An 18,142-nucleotide genomic window follows, 5' to 3' on the forward strand; every position below is an offset into this window, starting at 1 on the left:
GGAGGGCCAGAGCACGCTGACTTCCCGAAGGCACTAGTAGGATCTCTGATTCCTTTCTGGGGTACACCCAGAAATGAAGCGGAGCAGAAAATGAATCCTCATGAAAGAGATTCTCAAGACCCACTTCACAGTGAGCACAAGGCCCAAGACAAATACCAGGGCCGGAAATTACAGGCGTTTCCAAGCGCAGGTTCTCTTGGCTTCCTTTGACGCTTGCATTCACACCTTCTGTTGGCTGATGCTGCCGTCCCCGAGTTAATGCATCCAAACACACCCCACTGAAGCTTGAATTCCGATTCGGAACAAAACCCTCTCCAGCTGCGACCATCCTCACTGCTCTTCCGTCCGGCTCCGCACGAGGAGCTCTGAGATCCCTCAGCAGTGGGTACTTTCACGGAGCTCTGGAACACAATTAGATCTGAGAAGGGCACCTGGCTCAGGGCCCAGAATATAAGGAAGGAAAAGAGGAGGTGGAAATTGACTTTGAAAGGCAATGAAGGGGGCTGCTCACCCAGAGTGCAGGTGGGAACCTAAGGCGAGGACTCCTCTCTGGGATTAATTACCCCCACCAGGCTGGTCAGGGCTGGGTGTGCTGTGAGTTCCTCCCCCTCCCCCTGAACCTGAGGCACCCCTAGCTCTCAGGCGGCCTAGCACTCAAAGCCCCAAGCTCTCCGCGCGACAAATACAACTGACCCATGAGCTGGTCTTAAGAAGCACACCGGAGAAGTCTGATAAAATACACATTTATTAGAAATTTCTCAGCAGCATCATTTCCATTTGCTTTTCTAATCAAAGTACATTTCAAAAAAAATTATAATCAGCTCCCAAAATATGAGCCACAAATATTTTTGAGAACTCAGTAATAAAACAATCAGTAGTACATATCCCATCCATCCATCCACCCACCGGTCCGTCCATCCATTCATGGTTTTAAAAATGTGCAATATTAGCACAGAGAGCCAGAAATGCTACGTAGTATGCAAACTGTTTATTCCTGCCATGGTTCCCATCGTGGAGACTACACCCACTATTCAAAAGAAAAATCTAGGCTCTACAGGACACTCCAATACAAATGTACGAGTTAGCCAAAAGGACCTTAAAAAAAAGGCTCAAGAAGAACGATTTCCCTTTCTATTCATGTTCAACTGAGGAAATAAATAGTCATTATAATGATATTTTCACACACAGAAACGAAAACCCAGCTGAGGCTTTGCTTAACTGGTATTTGCTTGCACCAAACTTGATGAAGACACAGATTTGGTTTTAGTAATTCAGTGGTCGAGCTCCGGTGTCCAGGGCAGGTAACCGCCTGAGAGGCCAGGAAGGACGGAAATCAGGCCAAAGAGTTCATTCGATTAGATAACAAACTCTTTGCAGGACACTGGGGCTTATGACACGCGACTTTCTCCCAGATGTGGCAAATACAAATGTTGACTTGGCAGCTAGTGAGGTAACGCGCGTGAAAGCGTTCTGGCAACACAAACACGCAGAAGGGTGACACTGAATTGGTTTTCTGCATTTTCTGAGGCGGCTACAGTCAGATCCAGGTGTCCGTACAACACACGGCACCCTCTATCAACAGGCCTACTGATCAGGTTACAGGTGATGGTGAACGTGAATTAAGTGCCGAGGTATAAAAACTGGACCCAAGAGTGGGGCCTGGATTTCCTTCCCGGATAATCCTACAGGGACTAGGAGCGGTACCGCCTCTTTAGACGCGGCTAAAGGCCCCAAGTCAATTCCTTTCCTTGTTGGATATTTACTGTAATGATCACCAACCAATTCAGCAGATCTTTTATCAGCAAATTTAATGATGTGATAATCTTTCCAAAATTTACAAATGTACAGTATATTTATAGAATTACCTTCAGATAGCTTCAGTGCAAAGATATACATATAGTACATTGTGATAATTATCTGTAAAAATAGGAGATGGCATAAGTAAAAAAAAAAAAAAAAAAAAGACACACAAGGCAGAGTTTCCATGGACACTTCCAACTATAGGCGAACCGGGAAAAAATATATATTTTTTTTAATAAAGTACTGAATGTTAACTTTCTCTTCATCTGTTTGTAAAAAATATCTGTGCAAAAGTGGGTTTCTAATTATTCCCTCCATAGCTGGCATAGCTATACCTCCGAGTCTTCCCTCACCAGGTTCGCGGTGTCTGTGAAAGTGTCTTCTGTTGCAGTGTAGGTCGGCACCGGGCCTCTCGGGGAGCTTTTAGCCGGGATGGACGGCGCTGGAGGCGGAGCCACAGCCGGGCTGTCCTGCTCATTCTCCATCTAAGACCACAATGGAACACGTATCAGCCATTTATTCCCCCAGCAGGACTAGAAAGAGTTTCGTGTGAAGAAAACCAATCTTTGCCAATTTGCTCAGAATAATCTGAGCGTACATCCCATGCAGCCAAGCAAGTGATTGTTAAGGAAGAACGCCGAATGCTTGTGCTAAGACAAATGGTCAACAATTACCTCTGCGTAGATTGGATTTTCAAAGTTGGTGGTTGGTTTCAGTTTTCGTTTGAAGATATTCCATTTTGTTGCCTAAATGAGAAAGGGGAAAACAGACAACCTTCAGTAATGGAATTTTTTTTTTTTCCGTGAATTTGTTCCCCTCACAGAAGTTTTAAAATGTCTTCTTAGTAAAGGACAAAGCAAATTTGGACCTGGGACCGTGTGACCTGCCCCTTGGGTAAATTGTTCTGTTCCTCCTCAGATGGTTCCCAAACTGAAACTGAAAAGTCTCTGGGCTCTTTTCATCTAATAAATTTTATAACATTTCCTTGACTTGACATGTATAGTTGACAGAACCTGTGCCTCTAGAATCGAGAAGCTCTGACAAAGGCAAGAGATTTCTTCGTGGGCTGCCAAAAATGTAAGGAAAAAGCCAGATTGTAACTCCCATTTCCTAAAATGGTGTCTTGATCCTTGGTCAATGCAAGCATATCCCTTCTCCCTTCACCATTTCCTCCTGTAATCAAAATAGCCATGGTGATAACAAAAATTACCATTTATTAAGAGTTTACTGGGTATCTACAAGTTTCCCAATTTCTCTTTCTGGCAGCTCTGTGAGGCAGGTGCTCTTACGTTACGGATGAGGAAACAGAGTCACAGCAAGCTCATATAACTGAATTGTGGGTGGAAGAGTAGGCAACGATTACAGGACTCCGAGGCCCATAGACTGAAGAACCCAAAGAGAAATCACCGTAGACGATGGTGGGTTGCCTGGGTTTGCTGAAAAGCTGCGCACGGTGCCAGCGCTGGACACAGTACGGGCTGCCAGATGGAAGGAGGCAAGGAAAGAGAAAGCAAGAGAACAGCCATCCTACCCCAGCAGGTAGTTAAGGCAGCCCATACGTTTAGGGGTATCTCTTGCTCTGTGAAAGCAGGGGGCCAATACGTGAAGGAGTGGGGGACACATGACCACAGAAGACCATTCACTGTAATCCACACGTAAGTGAGCACCTGCTCCGGACATGACCACCACTAAGAGAAAGATGAACACACTCAGGTCAAGAGCCTGGCCTCGGGACGCTTCCGCTTCCGGAATGGGCTACTTGGAGTGAAGCAATTACTAACAAGAGCAGCTGCGGTGATTTTCATTTCTATCTCCTTGGGAAGTCCGGTGCATCTCAACCTGACTGTTGGAAAAGGATGGAACTGAGTCACAGGAATTCATGTTCCTAGAATTGAGTCCTTTGAGCCTATCTACCGACGAAAGATTTGTGAGCCTCTTTGGCACATTAACGTTAACCTAGAGAGACCGTAACCACGTGCCTCTACGGCTTTAAGCCACACTGGCTGCTTTCTCAGCGCCCAGGAGACAACAGATACAGGGAGATCGCTAGATACACCACGCAGAACAGACTCAGACGGTCTCAGCCTCAACCGATAAAAGAAAAAAAAAGCAAGAGGAAGAGCCGACATACGGCAAAGATGAAGATGAGAAAGAAAGGGACTGTGACGGGTGAAGATCTACGCTCACTTGAAAAGTCTTCCAGTGATCATTGTGTTTCTGATGACAGATGCGCAGGTCAGAGGCTGCAGCAGCCCCACCACATTCCCCTTCCTGCGCAGGCGGGGAGAGACTCTGTCTAGTGAAGACGATCGCTAGACTTGAAATGGACTGAAAAAAAATAAGTAAATAAGTGGAGAATATAAAGTAAATCTGGCACTGCCTTGGGGTTGAGTCAGATTTAGGGAGTCACACGACATTGTGACACTCAAGTATTTTGGTGTCTGCGGAAAATTAATCTCCAAAATCCACTTTCAAATGTAACCTAAAGAAAAAAATTCAGGGGCGCCTGGGTGGCACGGCGGTTAAGCGTCTGCCTTCGGCTCAGGGCGTGATCCCAGCGTTCTGAGATCGAGCCCCACATCAGGCTCCTCCGCTATGAGCCTGCTTCTTCCTCTCCCACTCCCCCTGCTTGTGTTCCCTCTCTCGCTGGCTGTCTCTATCTCTGTCAAATAAATAAATAAAATCTTAAAAAAAAAAAAAAAGAAAAAAATTCAGTTCCTTGAAAAATATGAAACTGAAAATTCCTTTCTAATACAACATTTGTAGGTGTCTGGTGTGTGTGTGTGTGTGTGTGTGTGTCTCAGGAGAAGAAGGAATTAGTACATGAAACATAAAAAGGTAGACAGTTTAATGGGCTCATTAGCATCATTTTTTTTTTTTTTTTTTTTAGAGAGAGAGTGAGTGCGGGGGTGAAGGGAGGAGGGGAGAGGGAGAGAGAGGATCTTAAGCAGGCTCCATGCCCAGCACGGAGCATGACGCTGGAGTCCAACACGGGGCTTGATCTCAAGACCCTGAGATCATGACCTGAGCCAAAAACAAGAGTCGGAGGCTTAACTGACTTAGCCACCCAGGTGCCCCTCGTTAGCATGAATTTAGTTCAACTTTTATTTTGATCCAAACAAGCTGAACGGGAACCAGTATCTGAGGTGCTGAAAATCCAACATGACTTCCAAGTTAACTCTGCAGATACAAATTATGCATATAGATTATGCAATCTGAGAAATTTGTGTAAATGGTCAGATTTCTAACTACCCTTGGATTTGTTTTTTTACATTACTTTACAGAAGAAGTCATAAAACCTTAGAAGTGAGACATTCAGATCCTTGTGTTCTCTATCGGGAATGTGCGGAGAGGCAGAGTGGAGGATCATTTCTGGGGCCACAATGCACTGGGGGAGACACTACTGACACTTGGTGGACAGGGGCCACGAATACGAAAATGTCTTACAATACACAAAGTTTTGTACCACAAAGCACTATCTCACTTCATATGCCAACAGTGCCCCCAAGAGCAACATTAAGACTCTAGAACCCAGAGGTTAAACAGTCTGCCAGAATCAGACGGCTAGATCTTATTTAGCTTTCGTATGTATCCATTAAAACTAGCGACAGATTATACGTTAACACAGAATTTTATATCATATTTATTTATTGAATTTCTCTCTGTAGACCAAATAGCCTAAAAATTTCAAAGTGCCTGAAAGCATGACAGAGAAATTCCATTAGTGGTCTTTTTTCTTTTACTCTCCAGTGCTAAACACTGTGCCTGGCACACTAAGGGCAAAAACGTTGGTTGGTTGGGTGGATAGATGGATAGACGAAGAGAGTACAAATTAGTGCCATCTCGTGGTGAATACAGGTAATAGCAGTAAAGCTAGGAACACAGGACATTATTCAGGGAACAAAGATGTACGCTATAGAAAAATTGCATTACTTAAAAAAGGAACGGGTCTTCTGCATGTATCCTTGATAGAGTGAGCTCTTTCTTCTTACTAAGTCATTCTCTAAAATCAAGCACCTCCTGGATGGAAGAGCCTAGATCCAGAAGTCTGTTGCCCTTCCTTTCTGTATGGTCTCCCATATCACAAGGAATATCATTCCTATCTCAATCAAAGTGAGAAATGTGGCTTGGAAAGTTTTTCAATTTATTATTTTTTAAAAAGTATCTTTATTAACTGCCTACGTATCTTGGGTCCGTGAGCCTAGCATGGTCTCCCTAGTTTCCCTTAGCATTAGTAAACCCAGCAATTCCTATGCCCTTTGCAAATCCCACATCATTTCAGTAGGCAGCCACTGTTACCTGAGTTCCATCAGCACTGGGGGAAGTTGGCTTTGTGTCCGGAGCTATTTCAGAAGGGTTTACGGGACTTCCATAGTTCTGGTTATCCACGTTTCCAGATACCGTCACCTGTGTGCATATTAAAGGACATTATCCAGTTCTGAAAGAGTCTTGGCTGTGAAGTTTCTCATCAACTCTTTGGTTCTCTTTACTGCCTTGCTTTCCCACAGACATGGCCAGGCACTATTTTTCTTATATGAGACTAATCCCATGGCCCGGGACTAAACACCACTCCCATCTCCCCAAAATCAGGAGCACCAATCACTATGTCATGCCCTAATCCTGGGAAGCGAACACACACATCACGGTCACACTCTCACCTAGTAATAACAATTTTATTGTGTTCTCTGTGCTCCCTTATTCCCACTCTTGACCATATTTTTAGATAAACAGCTCTGGTTGTATATTGGCAACCAAATCCTAGAGGAACAGCATGAATTATTCCCACACTCATCAGAGAACTGAGAATCTTATTTCTGGATATTTAGAGTAAAATTAATAATCTGAGAGGACTGCTTATAAGAAGCTGAATGTTTGAAACAAGAGGCATAATGGAATTAATATGCTTCTAGATATTTTTCTGTAACATTCATGTGATTCTGAAGTTCCCTCTTAAACCCAAATTACTATGAACATATAATTAACAAATTACAAGGCAAAAAATTCACTTTTTCCTGTATTTTTACATTCACTGTTTCATCTCTTCTCAAAAGTGGGTATGTTCGTAAACATGGCCTCATTTTATTTCAGGTGAAAATGCCAAATGAGATGTCACATCTATTTTATCGTGTGATTAGATTTCGCTATCCGGATATCAAAGGATCAGGCAAAATGTTCTCAAGATGCAACTATTTCTGATCTTAGGAAAGTTATTCATAAAATAAACACTTCCATATTTAAAAGGTAACATCTTATGATTTCAAAAGAAGTTTAGGTATTAACAATGAAACCATATTTCACAAAGGCTAGTTGTTCTGACAAAGAAAGGACAGGCTAATAGCTGACAGGCCTGAGAAGTGGTGTGGGAGCTACTGACCCAGATCCAATGAAAAGTTCTTTTCCTTCATCTACACACCTATGTCATCTCCCTGGTCCTCTTAAAGAGGAGTGAGTAATAGGGCTGCACCAAAGGAAGCTTGAGAGATCTGCCTATCAATTCTGGAGACTTCTGTACTTTTCAGAAAACCATGGGGATATCACCTCAAATAACACCCATGTGCTACCAATAAGAACCCAGAGAGTGTATCCAGTCCCAAAAATCTCTACATAATGACCTGACAATCATTCACTTGTTCATTTCACAAATATTTACAGAGAGCCTGTGTGTGCCAGACACCGCTTGCCAAGCCCCTGAATGGACTCCTAATTCTTGCTCTGGCCACTCAGAATGAAAAGGCTCTTGGTCAGCACCCCAAGAATGGTTGCTAAACCCCAGCAACTATGCAACAAGTTGGTGTCATATCCTTGGGTCAGTCCTGTGACTGCATACAGTCAAGCTGAAGAATGGAACACTGTGTTTCCTTCCATTCGAGGGCTGGCTGGGAGAACCCTAAGAGGGTATTATTCAGGGGCGCCTGGGTGGCACAGCGGTTAAGCGTCTGCCTTCGGCTCAGGGCGTGATCCAGGCATTATGGGATCGAGCCCCACATCAGGCTCTTCCGCTATGAGCCTGCTTCTTCCTCCCCCACTCCCCCTGCTTGTGTTCCCTCTCTCACTGGCTGTCTCTATCTCTGTCGAATAAATAAATAAAATCTTTAAAAAAAAAAAAAAAAAAAAAAAAAAAAAAAAAAAAAGAGGGTATTATTCAATAGAACAAGATCAAACCACGGAAGCACCTGAAAGGACTGCCTTCTCACCTGGGCTGGCTGAACCACTTTCACATCACTGTCCCTGGATGCATACATCGGGTTTTCAAATATTATGGGCTGCTTCCCCATCTCCATGGCAAAGTTTTCACTCTGATGAAGGAAAAAAATATATATCTGGTTTACACACAAAGGAAGGTGCCCCCCTCATACCTGAAGAAATACCAGCTACTATGCCAAATTTAACCAAAAAGAACTTACAAAAAAAAAAAAAAGGCAGGAGACACAAGACACAATGGTTTCCATATGACAAACCATTACACAAAGTTAACAAATGCACTCATTATCAGATCAAGAAAACACTCTCCCTATATCCACACTGTCTTTGGCTCCTTAATACAAACAATTCACTTAGGAACAGAGAAAAGAGTGGGTGGTGGGAGAAGAACAAAGAGGAGAAGAGGGAGATGGGAAAGAGGAAAGAATGGATAATATTGTACTTTAATGCAGGGGCAAACATGAAAGATTTGGGGGAAAGGCAGAGTACTGAAAACGATTTTCCAGTAACGATTATAGAGACTGTACTGGTCTACTCGTAAAGTAGCCATCTGGTCCCCACAGGAGGTGTTACTGTACCCATTACAGATGGAGACAGTGAGGGTCAGAGTGATAACCTCAGGCCGACGATTACAGCCTTAGAAGGTGGCAGAATTGTGATTTGAACCAACTGCGGACCCTAAAATCACTGCTTATTCCATCAATATTTTACATGGGTGGGAAAATACGTGAGACTAAGAAACATATTTCCCTACTCCTCCCTTTCACGTGCCAAGAGTCACCAAATAAAAACAACACCATGCTCTCTTTCTCCTCTCTCCCAAAAAACATAAGACTGTTTAAGATTCCTACTAACTTTTATACTGTTTAGGATTCAACTGTGACTTAGAGCAGCGGTAGAATTCAATCATTACTAATATTTTTAGAGACCTTTCTGCAGCAAACTTAATGTTTCCTAATTTGTAAAGGAAGCAAATTGTAGATTTGTAAATTGTAAAGGAAGTGTACACACACATAGGTGTGTACATTACTTTGAGAGGCCTACTGTTTCATCTTTTTTTTCTAGGTTAATTTTATTCTCTATAAAAGTGTTTCTTTTATAAAACAGTAAAAATGACAACCTCAAACCATCATTTGCAACCGCACTCACCATCACCATTGAGCGATCGATAGCAGACTCGGGCCCAAAACCAGATACTCCAATATCCATGTTAACATCCGCTCCCGATCTGAAGGTCACCCCATTTCCATTTTCAGAGGATTTAACTAGACTGCTTAAACTGAAAAGAAGTAATTGAAACAATGTACAATTTTTTAAACAACCTTTTGCTATAGTACCCTCTCCTCCATATTGCGAAATCTTCCTTAAATGAAGTGCTCGATTCCCACTCTGAATTTACTCCCCAAATACAGTAGGAAGTTGCCTCAGCTACATGCAAGTGTAAAGCACGTTCCCGAACGCTGGAGATTGAAGAAAGAGCAGGAATAAAGCCTGGTCCATCCCACCAACTGTGCTCCAGTCCAACCGGAATGCCCACCAGTGGGCACAACCATTTAAACTATAAAATGTGATCTGCCCCCAGGCTTCAAAGAAGCATTTGTTTAAGAAATGTGATTTGATGGGGCGCCTGGGTGGCTCAGTCGTTAAGCATCTGCCTTCGGCTCAGGGCCTGATCCCAGGGTCCTGGGATCGAGTCCCACATCAGGCTCCTCCGCGGGGAGCCTGCTTCTTCCTCTCCCACTCCCCCTGCTTGTGTTCCCTCTCTCACTGGCTGTCTCTCTGTCAAATAAATAAATAAAGTCTTAAAAAAAAAAAAAAAGGAAAGAAAGAAATGTGATTTGAAACGATAGCTTTAAGTTCACTACTTTCTGTTTCTGCAGAAAAAAGTAAGCTGCACGCTATGCTTTTTTAAGTTAAAAAAAAATAATAAAACACCGAAATGATTCACAAGGTCACATATTGCCATAATGAAACTGACCTTGGTAGCTTGGGCAGAGAAGGCAACAGAGAGCCAGTTCTCCTGTAGTGGAAAAATCCCAACGCTGCCAAAGCTCCAACGATGATGATCAGGATGACTGTCAGGAGCACAGCCACTGCTGCCAGCAAAGAGGGGAGAAGAAGGGACCACGTCAGCACGTGGAACGGGAAAGGAACTGGAAGACTTCCCAGTGGAAGCCGGGGGTAGAACCACTCATTCTTCAAAGACTGAGTCAAGCAGCATCTAAACAGCTTTCAGCATCGGAGCTGTGCCACATTTCCAGGTTGCTCTTGTTCTTAAAACTTACTTGTTGCTGGAGGGACGCCTTTGGAAAGCCCTATTTCACAGTATTTTCCCATGTAGCCGCTGGGACACCTGGAAGCGAAAGAAGAATGCTCACCAGCTGCGGCCTTCCTGGGCTTCCACAGCTTTTTACAAACACATCTTCAGGTAGAGAGAGGTCTGACCAAGCAAATTACATGCAGAACAGTCAATGTGTCCTGCGGGACTTTTGTTTACTCTGCCAAGGGATGGTGAACAGAAAGAACAGCAGTCTGGCTTCGAAATTCACTTTCAGTGGTGTGGCCGTGACACCTACAGGGTCATCAAGTAAACCTAGTGCTGTCACCTCTACTCTACGGAGTTCTTCCTTCAGGAATAAAACTGGAAGCCATGATGGTGTTTCTTCCTCTGACACGTATTCGTTAAATACTTCTAAAGACCTCCATTTATCTTGCTCCATGTTAGAGCTTTCTCAACAATTCTTGTTTTTCCAAATCTTTAGCCTAGTCTCTGCTCATCACAAGTGCTTGGGCTGAAGCAGCCCTGCGGACAGCTGGTCTCCCACAATCCTAGCGTCATTAACAACACCAGGTGAGTAGAAAAATGGGGTTGTCGCTTCTCTAACCCCTTGTTAGAGTTGGCCCACAATCCTGTGGCATCTCCTGGGGAGGGGGTGGTGGTGTTGGAAATGCAGAATCCCTGTGAAGGAGATGGGCATTTGATCCAGATGATTCTTATGCACAGTACAGTTTGAGTAGCACGGCCTTAGTTCTCTTCGGACTCCCCCTAGGGAGGGCAAGCTGGTGAAGATGTTAAAATTAGGGAACTGGCAAGGTGCCTGTACTTGTTTTTCTGGCTACTTTGTGTCAAATTCCCCCAGAAGAGGCAAGGCCTACAGCTCGGACCTCAACATTCAGACTTACTTGCATTTGGGGAGGTCATTCTCATCAAAATAGCAATTTCCTCCGTACATACACCTGCATGGGGGGGGCATGTTGATAGGACTTTCGATGGCTGCAGAAAGGGAAAGCCATGCATGTGTTAGTCAGCCACACTCAGCAGAGCGCCCAAACCATGCAAATCTGCTTCAGGCCCAGGGTCAGAGTGGGAAGCGGATGGCGGTGGGGCAGCTAATTAGTCTCCCTATCAAAATGTCACCTGCCACTCAAGTCAGATGACTTTCCTTATCAATAATAAGGTTTGGGGAAGTAACATACATCTGGTGGAAGGAAAGAGGTAGTTTAGAGCATTTCCCCCCAAACAGTGAAGAGACGCTACACTCCAGAACATACATTAACGTTTAAAAGAAACTACGGTAAAGGAATCTCTTAGGACATTCGCGTTCTCATCTGAAGTTTTCAGAATTCTCCTCTGCAAGCCCAATTAAACACCAGAGTTTAATCTGGACACACCTCGAAACTTCAGCTGAAGGCTCCAAAGCATCAGGGACCCATCGATCAACTGACAGACACATAACGCTCATGCACAGACGCCTGATGGGCAGCTGGTTAGAGATGTGCTCTTTCTGAAGTCCTCCAAAACTGCCCTTGCTCTGGGCCCCTGTTCCAGCTCAGCCCCCACTCTTCCCTGCATGTGCCTGATGGGGTTTGTTAGTGTTCCCATGTCTCATATGCAGAAGAAGCTCAGTGAGTATTTATCACATGTGTGCTTATTTAAGGAGTTCAGATGCCCTCCTGGCTCAGTCCCTCAATCTGAATCTCTACTCAAAGTTCACTTCATCAGAGAGGCCTTCCTGGAATTCTGTCTAAGGCAACCCAACTCCCACCCCACCCTCATCTCTCTTACCCTGACTTAGTTTTCTCCTTTTGCTTTTACCACCTTACATTATATATTTGGGGGGAGGGTCTCTGTTTACAGTCCTATTAGAATATAAACTCAACAAGAGCAAAGGATCTGTTTTGTTCACTTCTGGTTATCTCCAGCACTTAGTGCCTAGCACAATGTAGGCACTCAAATACTCATCAAATTAACTAATATACCAAACCAAGACCTCATATGGAATAACTACCACCATTAGCATGCTTGCTTTGGTTAGGCTCTTTTAAACAAGAATCTTACTATAATGCACTTGGCAAAAAATGTAAATGAGGAAAGTCGTAGACAAGGTGACAACTTGGACAACACTACTCCTGAGTGTGAAACTGCAGTAAATGTCAGAACCATCCATCTACAGCATAGAACAAATGTCAAAAGCCTGAAATCTTTGTTTGGTTCAAAATATTGCTAAATATTGTAATCTTGCCAATATTTCTCCAGGAGCCTTGGGATCAGAGTGGGGATACGGGAAGGGAAGAGGGGGAAGCAGTTTTCTCTCCCTGAGTTTCATTCTCTAAACCTGCCAACTTTTCAGCCTGGTTGGGAAAACTCAAAAGGTGGTGCCTTGTTTAACCACTTGCTCCCCCTGGTGGCCAACGGCGGTTAAGCACATCCCCATCAGCTAAAACTGAGGGAAGGGAACCATAAAATGGGTCACTAAAACATAAAAACAAGGACATGAGCCACAAAATGGGCCATTAGTGAACTGCAGGATGATTTTTGTAATTTGCATATTAAAAATTGGTTAGGGTCACTAGTGGATACCCATGGTTTATACATTCCTTAATTTAAGAGCCACTGAAGAAAGGTCTTGCCAGGCACAGACCATCCACGGCATTTGGGATGAGAAGTAAACCACGGCTTCCTAATTCTGGCCTCCATCTCCCAACAATGAAGGTACCTTTTAAAATGCGGCCCTTTTTCACTTGACAAAACTTTGAAATGAGCATGTGAGGAAAACAGTGACCCTCCCCTGGCCCTCCCATCTGTACTGGATAAGGCCCCCCACTTCAGGAACCTAGTTCCCCACTTGAGGCACTCCAGTTAAGACTGAATGGATTCGGGAGCAACAGACTTCCAGTATGGGGTAGAGAAAGGAGGCAGAGGCCTTACAGAAAACCCACTCTTCCACTATCTTTACAAAACAACACAACAGTAGATTTGGGGGCACTGGGATCTACACAGATCCTAGCAAATAATTCTCAGCAATCATCGGAACACCAGTTCTGTTTGGCTCCCTCAGCCCCACTCAGCTCTATTCCTACTTCCTGATCTCTCATCCCTCCTTCCAGCCGCCCGCACTCTATCCTGCAAAGGACCCAGCACACAGGGATTTTTCAGGCTCCCGCAAAAGATGAAACGCTCGGAGGGAGCCTACTGTAGAAGGTAGATGATTGTCCCCAGGCCCCCGGGGCTGCCCAGGCGGGGCCCCTTACCTGCGTTACAATCAGTGCTGCTCCCTGCAATGAAGGAGGAGCCTTGGGGGCAGGCACAGCTGTATCCTCCCGGTCTCAGGAGGCAGAGATGACTGCAGACATTTTTACAGCGGTTGGGCACTGGAAAGCACATGAGAACCAGCGGTTAGGGTCTGGGAGGAAATGAGACTGCCAACCGAGGATACACCCATCAACTGAGCTGTGGCCCTGCCCGGGGACATCAGGGCCCAGGCAACGTCCCAGCACCGCTAGGCTACATGCCACCTGGCTACTCACCTCATTTATACCATGTCTCCCGTGCCGCCCCACCAGAGTCGCACAGCCCCTCCAGCCTACTCCTGTGCCACTCACGTATTCCCCGGGCATTACCTAGCTCCTGCCTCGCCCTGGCGGGTTTGGAAAGCAGGGGTCTAGTCCACTGCATGACCTCAAAAACTATCAATGCAGGGTGGCTCAGATAGTTAAGTGCCTGCCTTCGGCTCAAGTCATGATCCCAGGACCCTGGGATCCGAGCCCCGCACTGGGCTCCCTGCTCAGCGGGGAGCCTGCTTCTCCCTCTCCCTCTGCTATTCCCCCTACTTGTGCTCTCTCACTCTCTCTGTCAAATAAATAAATAAAATCTTAAAAAAAAAACCATCAACACAAAGCAATTTGAAAGAGTTCAAAAGACCCATAAGACCCATATTATTATGTCAAGACGTGTCATTACCATAGATCCTAATGTGTCCAGATCATACATTAGATAGGATTTCCACCCCGCCCTCGTAGGAAGGCTTTCTTCTGGACTTTGGTTCTGCTACTTGCCAGACAAGGGAATTGAAAGCTGTGATTATCAGAATCACCTGGGAGCTATTCACAACTATGGATGCCCAGTCACAGAAATTCAGATTTAAATTGGTCGAGGATGCAACACAAGTGTTACCGTTAAAAGCTTCTCAAGTAATTCTGGAGTCTTCTGAATTCTACCTTAGCCTATATTATGATTTCTCCAAGGTATAGATGATCTGTAAATTCCCTCTCAGACTAACATTCTGTGATCCTGATTCTCTGACGTCCAATATGTAAGCACAGACACGGCATGGCTATAAAATAAGAAACCATATTCCAAAGTCTCACTCAAAATCTGCCCATTTCTTCAGCCCTCTAAAGCAGAACTTTCCAAACTTGAATGTAATACAAATCACCTAGGGAATCTGATGCAAAGGGTCTGGGTGAGGCCTGACAGTCTTGCATTTCTCACCAACTCCCGTAAGATACCAGTGCTACTGGTCCATGGCCCACAGTTGCGTAGGGCCTGGAGCAGGACTCTTCAAATGTGGTTCCTTAACCAGCAACATCAGCATCAGTTGGGAACTTACTGGAAATGCACATTTTTAAGCCACCTCAGGGATATTAAATCAGAAACCCCTCAGGTGGGGCCCAACAATACACATTCCACAAGCTCTCTAGAGGATTCTGATCATGCTCAAATGTGAGAACTATTGGTCCAGAGTCAATGCTAATCTGGCACAGCTGGGCTACGTCTCTGGCCTACACAGTAATCAGCACCCTCTTAAGGGGGCCCAGCTGGCTCCAGATCTTCCTCCAACTCCTCGGTAGCCTTCTCTACAAGGACCAGAGAGGGGGCTCACTATGTGCACTGTGCTCTCCCCTCCTGTCTTTAGAACTGCCCAGCACAAGAGCCCCAGGAACATGGAGGACTTAAGAGCTATTGTATCAGTGGGGTTCCTTATATGAGAGATGAAAATAAAACCTCTTTATACAGTTTTGGAGATTAACTGAAGTAACCATCTGTCTGAGTTAACACTTGAAGAGAGAATCTGACTTTGAGAGCTTAATAAAAATCGATTTCCTTTCCTCGCTCCCTTCCAGGGTGCCTGGGTGGCTCAGTCGGTTAACTGTCTGCCTTCAGCTTCTGCTCCCTGCTCAGCAGGGAGTCTGACTCTTCCCCCATCTCATGCTCTCTCTCTCTCTCCACTTTCTCTCTCTCAAATAAATAAATCAAATCTTAAAAAAAAAAATTTCCCTTCCCTTTCACCTTACTCCATTCAATGGTGAAGGATGAATTAGAACACAGGTAACCTGATGAAGCAGGATCCACAACAAAGAAAATGGGAAAGAGGAGAGGGGATACAGACACATATGACTGACAATTTTAAACCGAGGCTCACATAGCTCAGGATAACCTGACTAGCCTAGCCTTAGAACAGCAAGAGTATGTAACACCAACCATATCCACGAAACCCGTTGTAACCCACCTAAGCAGGGGTTTGATGCCTGCTGGATTCTGTGGCCTAGAAGTATATACCTGTACTCCAATGAAGACTGAAATATTTTTACTTCACATCTGCTGGTGATGTACATAATTACATCTGACCTCCAATTTTATCTTTCTTTGGTCAAAATGGTTAACACACACACATATACACACACACATATGCACTCACACCGTTCATGTACCAAGAGATCAGACTATTATAATCCACTACCACTTTCCAACAATATAGCCATTAATTTGAAATAAGGTTTCCAGATAATAAGGAACATCTTATTCCGAGGTTGGTGTTACCTGACTGATCGTATCTATGTTGATGGAAGATTCGAACTTGAGTGAGCCATGGGTTCACCATCAGCATTTTCTCTTTCTCATCTCGCCCAAATTTATCTTGCTTCCATACTTCTCCCTTATCCTTAGATATCCAGTAAAACTGGCCTTCAAAGATGTCCAGACTATATGGGTTCGTTGCTGTTTACCCACAGAGGAAAATCAAAACAAAACAAAGTTATTGAATAGGAAATACCCTACTCCTCTTTTATATCAGATGTCACTATGCTTGAATTAATCCCTAATACAACATTCAGGCAGACTTTCTGTACATGTGACCACAGAAGTGTGCTATGTTGGGAGAGCAAGATGGTAGACATTAAACTAGGTTTGTGCCTACTGGTTGATAACAATTATAGAGAATCTGCTCACTTTCAAGTTGCTGATTTAATTTTATTTTTGGACAACAATTTGGATGGCAGAGATTCTATTTTTTTTTCTTCGAACATAAGACATCACTTATCATATAAAGCTCTTATTTACTGGATTGTTGCAATTCCGCCAAAATCTGGATAAGAAAACAAAATATTTCTCTCCTTCTAGATGTTTCCATTTTACATAATGAACAATTGAGCGTAATAAAAACAAATGGGTCTAGAAGTGGTGAGACATGGATTTCCACTGGTTACACATGAAATGCCACTCCATCAGGCCAACCTAACAGGAAACTCAGTTATTTCAGTATCTGTTGCTAAGAGCACCTTTTAAAAATTATGTTAAAAGGAAAAAAAAAAAACACCTTAATTATTGCTAACGCATTCATTTGCATTTAAATCAGCAGCTGGGGATTGGAGGGAGTGGTCTCTAAGAACTTTCTAAGAACCTATACCAACCTAAAATCAGGTCCCTCCTGGAGAAAATGGGCAAACTCTAGAAATATATTTCTTGATTATATAAGAACATATTAAAACCTAACCCATTTCTAACCTGCATTTGCAACGATTCTCCTATCAGTCCCATCATGTTTTATAGTTTCAATATTGTTCTCCTTGAAGTCACTCCAGTAGATCCGGTCATTGTTCCAATAATCAATAGCAAGGCCTGTGGGCCAACCAAGGTCCTCCTGAACCAGGATTTTCCGATGCTGTCCATCCATCCAGGCAGACTCGATTTTAGGTTCTCCGCCCCAGTCAGTCCAGTACATAAGCCTGTAACAGAAGGTTTTCTCTTTTTAACACTTCATCTAGTGAGGCTTCTCCGCTGAAGCAGGGCATGCACTTCCAGCCAGGAAGTCAACTGTTTGTCACAGAGGTCTGGGTGCTAAGCGACACTGTTTTTACACTTTACTTTAGAGACAGGGTGAGAAAAGGAGGAGCCAGTGCATCTGTGCTCGATCCTTCCTGAAAACTCCCTCCATAGAAATTGCCCAGCCCTGATCGAGTATATATATATTCAGACACTTTAAAATGTATAAGCACAAAAGCTGTTCATTCTTCATAAAATATTTATTGAATGCCTTATGTGTTAGCAGCACTGCTTGTGCTTGAGATGTATCAGAGAATAAAATAAGAGTTCCAATTTTAAAATTTTGCATCCAATTAATAATTACAGAAGAATTGCACAGACCAGGGCTGACACCACTTCCAATACCTGGAAAAGACCAGGCAGGCAAGATAAATGAGCGGAGCACGGCAGTTATGAACATCAAGTGATGGTGAGAGCAAAGCCCTATCTAGAAGTTCCAGGCAATACTGTATCAAGAAAGGCACCCCTACTGGTGCACCTAGGTGGCTCAGTTGGTTACGAGTCCAACTATTGACTTCAGTTCCAGTCATGATCTCAGGGTTGTGAGATCGAGCCCCGCACCAGGCTCCGCACTGGGCATGAAAACCTCTCCCTCTCCCCCTCCACCCTTCCTCCCTCTCTAAAAAAAGAAAAAGAAAAGAAAGGCATGACTACATAGTGCTTTCAGTTGTTCTGATTTTTCAAGCCAAAAATATAGCTTAAAAAATTGTTTTAGGTTAGTAACTAAGTTTTATTTATTTTTATTTAATTTTAAAAAGA

At 43.9% G+C, this 18,142-nt stretch overlaps 1 protein-coding gene across 1 annotated transcript in view; it reads right to left on the bottom strand.

Annotated features, from left to right (window-relative positions):
- Nucleotides 1–1,942: 1,942 nt before the first annotated feature.
- Nucleotides 1,943–18,142, bottom strand: part of LRP2 (LDL receptor related protein 2) — a 194,161-nt gene continuing 177,961 nt past the window's right edge. Inside the window, exons 69-79 of the mRNA XM_045780260.2 lie at nucleotides 17,066–17,286; nucleotides 16,103–16,279; nucleotides 13,534–13,653; nucleotides 11,185–11,275; nucleotides 10,287–10,354; nucleotides 9,980–10,097; nucleotides 9,151–9,280; nucleotides 7,995–8,096; nucleotides 6,100–6,207; nucleotides 2,475–2,546; nucleotides 1,943–2,285 (exon numbers count right to left, since the gene is read on the bottom strand). Of these exons, the coding sequence (XP_045636216.2) occupies nucleotides 2,130–2,285; nucleotides 2,475–2,546; nucleotides 6,100–6,207; nucleotides 7,995–8,096; nucleotides 9,151–9,280; nucleotides 9,980–10,097; nucleotides 10,287–10,354; nucleotides 11,185–11,275; nucleotides 13,534–13,653; nucleotides 16,103–16,279; nucleotides 17,066–17,286 (1,363 nt within the window). The 3' untranslated portion in view covers nucleotides 1,943–2,129. The remainder of the gene's footprint in view (nucleotides 2,286–2,474; nucleotides 2,547–6,099; nucleotides 6,208–7,994; nucleotides 8,097–9,150; nucleotides 9,281–9,979; nucleotides 10,098–10,286; nucleotides 10,355–11,184; nucleotides 11,276–13,533; nucleotides 13,654–16,102; nucleotides 16,280–17,065; nucleotides 17,287–18,142) is intronic.

Source organism: Ursus americanus, chromosome 1 (genome assembly GCF_024610735.1).
Source record: "Ursus americanus isolate L20-20 chromosome 1, mUrsAme1.1.p, whole genome shotgun sequence".
NCBI classification, from domain to species: domain Eukaryota; kingdom Metazoa; phylum Chordata; class Mammalia; order Carnivora; family Ursidae; genus Ursus; species Ursus americanus.